This window comes from Gossypium raimondii, chromosome 5 (assembly GCF_025698545.1).
Source record: "Gossypium raimondii isolate GPD5lz chromosome 5, ASM2569854v1, whole genome shotgun sequence".
Lineage (NCBI taxonomy): Eukaryota > Viridiplantae > Streptophyta > Magnoliopsida > Malvales > Malvaceae > Gossypium > Gossypium raimondii.
The window spans coordinates 40,814,583-40,821,679 of record NC_068569.1 but is presented as its reverse complement, the minus strand read 5'-3'; the positions used below and the strand labels follow the sequence as shown (position 1 = coordinate 40,821,679).

The 7,097-nt window shown below is 37.0% G+C and overlaps 1 protein-coding gene across 3 annotated transcripts; it reads right to left on the bottom strand.

The window, feature by feature from the left end:
- Positions 1-258: 258 nt before the first annotated feature.
- Positions 259-6,873, bottom strand: LOC105766099 (putative potassium transporter 12). Of its 3 annotated transcripts, none has more exons than XM_052631735.1 (9): positions 6,253-6,873; positions 5,389-5,633; positions 5,058-5,272; positions 3,961-4,011; positions 3,281-3,541; positions 2,859-2,911; positions 2,642-2,756; positions 2,253-2,507; positions 259-1,553 (listed from the first exon to the last, which is right to left on the bottom strand). In XM_052631735.1, the coding sequence occupies exons 1-9, from the start codon at positions 6,514-6,516 to the stop codon at positions 502-504; spliced, it is 2,511 nt and encodes an 836-aa protein (XP_052487695.1). In that variant the 5' UTR covers positions 6,517-6,873; the 3' UTR covers positions 259-501. The 3 variants fall into 3 exon arrangements, with proteins under 3 accessions (XP_052487695.1, XP_012440877.1, XP_052487696.1); XM_012585423.2 differs by having other exon boundaries at positions 5,058-5,306; positions 5,405-5,633; XM_052631736.1 differs by lacking the exon at positions 6,253-6,873 and having other exon boundaries at positions 5,058-5,306; positions 5,389-5,532.
- Between the last annotated feature and the right edge of the window lie 224 nt (positions 6,874-7,097).

The window sequence follows — 7,097 nt, the reverse complement described above, 5'->3', positions numbered from 1 at the left end:
ATCTAAATAGTAGAGGACTAAAATACCTATAAATAAAAGTACAATAATTAAATTTCAAATTATTGAAAAGTATAAAAACCTGTGTCGCAATTTTATACCATGCTTAAAACCACGAATAACTCCTCACCTTAAATAGGAGGATAAATGCATTCGAATCTAAATATCTTGTTAATAATACCTATATCAATGAGCAAATAACTTACCTTCACAAATGTCTTGTTTCCATCCTTACCCCGCACAATCTCAATGATAACGAGCTAAGAGCAATGAGGAATAACTTTATTAAAGCTAAAACGGTGGATCAAAATGACAGAAAGACGAATGCCAGAAATAGGTCAACATAAATTTTCACTGACAGCCAATCATGATGTACAAATATTCTACCATTCTTGGCTTAATCCTCAAACTTATTGAGAGTAGATGAACAATATTTGAACAGGAAACGGCCGGGGTGCATCAGCCAAAAAAAAAATGGCTGCTTTTTTTTGGATGGAAAAATCATCAGACCATGTATGTCATACCTACCTGCAAGATATTCATGTGCGGTACGCTCATATTTGCGGCCCCGGCTCGACAGTTTCTCCTTAGGAATGCATAGAGGTAGTTTATGACGAGTTTCTTGAGGAAAAATGAGTTCTTTTTGGCTCTCACATCTCCATGTGCCAGGAAATATGTAAACCCAGAATCGATTGCTTCTCGCAATGCTGAAAGCTCATATTCCAAACTTGGATCTATTTCTGATGACATGATGCTAGAAGGCAACGCTGCTGAAGCAGCTTCTGAGTTGGATGTTTCTGCTTCTTCTGATCTCGTGCCAAGCATCAATGGGACTTTAAGCTCCTCATTATCAGGAACATCCCTGGTACTGTAATCCCTTGAGCTCACCGAAACACTATCAAGATCCATTTCCTGCAAACCACTCTCCAAGGCAAGCTCTTGAGCTTCTTTTCGCAAGAAATTCTCGAGGCTTTGAACCAAAAGTTGCTCAAATGCATGATGATCCTCCTTTCGTATATCTTTGTAACCATATCTAGCAATACACCTAAACATATGATAGTCTTTCGGGCAAACTCTTCGGAAAAGAAATCTCTCCTCCTGTGGGACCACAGGAATAGGGACGTATTTGATGCAAACAAACACAATAGTAGAATGGATGGCAGGCAGGCTAAGTAGAAACTGCCCGAATATCGAGGGAATGCCATGTACAAGCTCATTGTATAACAAACCAATCCCCGGAGTTCTCACAGTCCCAAGTGTAGAGCCGAGTTCAAGCATGAAGTCCATGGATATTTTCTCTCTGACCTCACTCTGGTACTTCAACACACTGCCATAGTTCCAAATGTACATCACAGAGAGAAAGAAACTAGCAAAAACGAGTGGAAGCCAACCTCCCTCTAAGACTTTGGAAAGAACAGCAGAGAAGTAGATAAGCTCTATTGATCCAAATACGAGCGGAAAGCACAAAGCCATAAACAAATTGGTCTGCCATATTAAAAGCATTACAAGTGTCACCAATGTGGTCGTGACCAACATAACACCAACTTCAGCTATGCCTGCAAAAACAATTTAGATGGGCATCAGAGAAGCAACCATCATAAGATTAGACTAGAAGCTATTAGCTTTATGAGCTCCTTCCTTGTTCATGAATCATTATGATTTTAGGTGGAAAGTGCCGTATCAGTATTTCTACTCAATAGCATAACAATAATACGATGTTTTAGAATCAATTAAGCATTAGATTTGACAAAAAACCATACAGCGAAATATAACATTAAGTGTTGGGATAGACAGCAATCAAATAAATAAAAACAAATAAGAATCCAAAACAAAGTGGGAGTTACTGCGCTACGATGACATGAGAAAGTATCAAGAGAGGAAAATAGCAACCATTTGTCACTGACCAATTATAAATCTCAAGCTCAACAATATAGAATTGCAATGTTTACACTAAAAAATCTGTTTATCAGAAACTATGCAAATATATGTGAAACACAATCAATCTATATTAGAGTAAAAACTCCGAAGCTGCATACATCATTAATAAAAGTAATAGTATATTTCCCGAGTCTACCAGAAAAGACACTTAAAGGGTACCCAAAGAGCATGTAAAAGCAAGGGATCCTTCTTAACACTGTAAAAAAACATTAAGAAAAGGAACTATCATTTTTTTGAATGAACCAAAATGACACTTTCAGGGAATGAGAGGAGCAAAGAGGAGAGAAAGAGGGGTTGATGTAAGAGAAGTTGCTAACCATATGCATTGGCGATATCAGTGGTACTGCGGAAGATGGAAACAACAACTACACACATGATCATCAAAAACCAATTTATCACAGGGATATAAATTTGGCCCATCAGTTTCCTCGAGGTGTGAATTATCTTCATTCTTGGGAAGCAACCAAGAGCCATAGACTGCTTGACACATGAAAATGTAGCAGATATCATTGCTTGGCTAGCAATCATAGCAGCAAGAGTAGCTATCACGAAAACTGGCCAGAAAAGGCTCTCTGTTTGTTCATAAGAAGCAAAATATAATGTGTCAAAACCAGCACCAAGCAAAAACCAAAATTTCCTGATTATAGTATTTGAAAAATAAATGAAATGGCCGAAGAAGATAAGCAGCACATCGGGCAACAGTAACCTGGAACAGAATCATAGAAAATTCTATCTGAAGACTCAGGGTATTTCATTAGAAACGCAGCCTGGCCCATGTATGCGAGGAGAAGACAGGGAAACACTACAAAGGTAAAGGCAATCTGAAAAGGGAATACAAATTTGTTATAAGAGTCATTTAGTGAATGGGAAAGCCAAGGTCATTCTTCAAGAAAGTGCTAAGATGAATTAATAGAAGAGCCAACCTGTATGGCTGGTACAGAGAAATGCCCTAAATCAGCAAACATCGCTTCAGCTCCTGTAATAACAAATAAGCATGTTATGCTACTAAAAGAGGGTTATACACTACAACTTCATATGGAGAAGTTGCTCACTCAAACATTAAAAAAAAGTAGTGTAATATTTTTTTCAGGTTATAAAAGTATATTCATATAAATCAACAAAATTTTAAGGGCTTCAAGAAAAGTATTTGCAGGGTGATATTCTCTAGCATGTGCATCTTTCGCATTCCACTAGGGCACCATCAATATATATAATTTCATCTGCACTTGAAGCGCGATCGTTTTTGCAGATTTTCAACATTCAATTATTCCTAATGACATGAGACCTTTATGACAATAATCACTACTTCAATGCTAAAGGTCTAATATTTAAAAGCATACTGCACCTGTAATGCACAGAATGCAACCTCCAAGAGCAGACCATGCATCTTTGCTGTTCTTCTTGAAGAAAAAATAAATATAAGCTGGATTGACTGCCTTGATAACTGTAATATCATACTTCACTAGATTGTAAATTCCTATTGAACCCAGAGAGAAGAACCACAAAGCAAGAGCGGGAGCAAACGAGAAACCAACTTTACTGGTTCCAAACTGTTGTATGCTGAACAATGCCACAAGGATTACAATTGAAAAAACAACCACCGCAGCTGTGAACAAATAGATAAATGAAGGTAAACGTTAATGTTCATCAATGAAAAACCAAATTAGTTTATATGCTAAAGCTTGAATCATTATTTATTAGTTAAGAATTGCCTTGTATCATGTTGCACATGTAATAAGAACCAGTATCCAGTGGGTAATACAATATTCAGCCAAGTAGGAAGTCATTTAGAATCAAACTAAAGGCTCCTCAACTTCCCCCAACCATCAAGATGCTCCTTCAAATAAATATAAGAATACACACAAGTACCGTATGGAAGAGAAGAAACAATGGAATCATATGGTGGGTGCCTTATGCCCCTATTCTCCATCTACTAGAAATACTTTTTCAGTTCTTTTATAGAAGATGGCACTTAATGAACCATAAATATTTTATATGAAACCAAAGCAAATGAAAAGTACCCACTTGTATCAAAGCCTTTTACTGCACCCTGAAGACCACTTACAGCAGACATAACTGCAATAGAAAGTTATTACAAAATCTAATATTAGTATTAGCTCGGGCAAGATGGTGCACATTGCTAACTTAGCAGCAGCTAAAATTAGGAGCACTACAGCAAGAAAAAGAAAAACCCATACAAAAAATGCCAATCAATTCTATCAAGCAGAGAAAGTAACATCATTTCGCCAATTCAACTACCAAAGAACAAGAGCAAAAATTTGGTTTGCTGTTTGATAGGCAAGTGGAAATTAACTCAGACATGCAAGTAGAAGACTTCAAGTTCCTTACCATGCTTAGGCTACCAAAATATCAAAGCCATAGCTGCAGTTCTCTGACCTTACAGTGAGCAATTGCACAGTAAACACCAAACTTATTTAACTATTGGATATCAATGAAATATCCTAGGGAACTTTACAATTCGTTTCAACAAAGATGCATAAGCAGAGTAGAACTTAACTACATGTAAACCCAGGCCAGGGAACCTTGTTCACAGAAAAGGTTGTAAAGTCTTTATCTTAAAATTCAACTTAAGCTTCAGATTCAGCACATTTCAAGGTTTGAATATCCTCCAATAAAACTTGCAAGAAATTATCTTGTCTATATAATTGCAGAGATTTGCAAACTGATGCTCCGTAAGGAATCCATTATGCTCCAATACTCACATTACATGGATGACCCTCCAAATGATGTCTACTAAAGATAATAGAAGCTTGCTCTCTTCATAGCATATTAAAATTTTGAGGTCTGCCCCAACAACTGTCACATGGAACTAATGGACTGTATCGAATCTTTTTCATTTTCTAAGGTAGAATCTATTAAGTTATTCAACCATGAGTTACAAAGCATTTTCTTGAATCACATGAATTAGAAGAAGCTGCCATACTTAAGACATCATGAAATCTAAATAGTTGTGAGACAAATTTTAATGCAACTAACAAAGACAACATTCAGGTTCAAAGCATCAAATACCAGTCACAGAAAAAGCAAAGACAGAAATTGCAATACTTGTTTAAAATTTGATTTTGTTAACTTAAATGGAAGATTGGTACACATCTATCTACCTGATATTGCGGGGGTCAGAATACCATCCCCTATGACCATGGAAGTTCCCATCAAGACCAATAGCAACAGGAGGGTCTTCAAGGATGATCTCCTTTCCAAAGTCTCTTTTATGCTTAAAGCCCTTTCTAACTCTGGAGTAGGCAGTTTGAGCCTAAAACTTGATATCTGTTCATCTGCCGGTTGACGATTTGGCAGCATGTTGACCTTCGCATACCTGCAAATCAGTGAGTACAAAGCAAAGGTTCCCCCTACAATTGCATCAATTTATATGTTAACATGTATATGATCTTCAAAATATCCAGTAAAAAGTATGGAGAATAAGAGGATTACTTTGAAAAGCCCTTACCCTCCCCATTATCATTGGCTTTAAGCACTACAAACACGTATTTTACCAAGGGGAGTAGAGCTATTGTATACATCACCAGTGATAAAGCACCCAAGATATCCACTTCTGATTCTATTTTAACTTTGCTGAAGACATCACTGAAAACATACAAAGGGCTTGTGCCCATGTCACCATACACAACCCCGAGTGTTTGAAAGGCCAATGCAAGAGTGCGCCAAGTGGATATGTCCTGATTGATTAAAGTACTACATTTTAGTAAGAGAATATAGTTGAGCTTAATGGAAATAAGTTCATTCGTAAAAATGACAAAACAATTCTTTTGAGTTATTGAAGACACTATAAGGTCCGTAGTTGACTTTCAATGACAGAAATACATGCATTCTCAGTATAAAAAGCTAATCACTAACGAAAGAAAAACAACTTGTATAATTCCCTAGCTATAGTCTGTTGGACCCTAATCATTTTCTCCTCTAGAAAGTAAAGGTTTAGGTACTAATTCCTCTCCACCGTTGATCGAAAGACACTATTTTCTCTATATACCAACAAGAAAAAACTTGCCCAAATTTGTAGTCCATATAAAAGTCATAAATGAGCCAAGTTGAGCCAAATGAATATAACAGAAACTTGAGGACCCTTCAATCACAGCACTTGCTAGAGCAATGAGTCTAATGAATCTCTTCCCACTGCTGAACTCATTTATATATCAGAAGAGTATATATTAGAAGTTGAAAAATAGAGCTGTTCCAAGAATGAACATAGAAGAGTAAAAGAAACAAAAAGCATTATCATATGCAAATATCTTCCAAGTACAGAATCTTCACGAAATGGAGATAAAACAAATTCAATACCTTAGGGTGGTGACCATGAGTACCAGCAATCTCCATGGCTTCAACATCAAATGAATCAACTCTTTTGGGCTTCTTAACCAGTCTCCTCCTCAAAGATCCATACCCTTCTTTGGCTTCGTTATCATCAAACAATGACAAAGGAGGTGACTCTGAGTCCACCTCACTACCATCCACCCACCTTGACTCGTTCACCCCTCCACCACTGAAAGTTCTACCCCTCAGTCTCACGCGGCTACTCTCTTCAATCCGATCTTCTTCTTCCATATCCCCTCGAATACCCACTTCAAAAAGGGCCTCCTTGTCTGTAAAAAGACTTCCTTTTTTTCTGGAGGATAATATAAGAAAAGCCTCAGCCAATCAAATCTTTGTGAAGAAAAAAGAAAATACTACCCTTCGTATGTCTAGTGCTTCTTCTTCAGTGTCAGGATTCAGTCTCCTGTTTTCTCCTAAGGACAATAACTTGATATGGGGGTGTTGTTCTTAACTCCTTCAATGGGTCCCCTTCTGAACTTATTGCAGAGACCAGAGCAATTATTAGTTAGGATAGGACAGCAAAGGCTACTAAATATAATTTTTAAGAATAAAAGGATATACACGGCTAAGTTCAATGTTTTTTTTTTTTTTTTGCCGGGGGATTACTTTTTCGTGGGAGTCTGACACAATGTAATTAAGGGATGCCAAGAATTTCAGACAAAAAAAAAAAGAAGAATGTAACTGTTGAGTAGGATGATTATTACAAGTAATGTTAAGCGTTGCTGTCTTGGCTGGCTTTTGGTGACGATGAAAGGATTAAGGCAATCAACGACTCATTGAGTTATTTGTTTTATATTCTGAGTTTTGTGCTA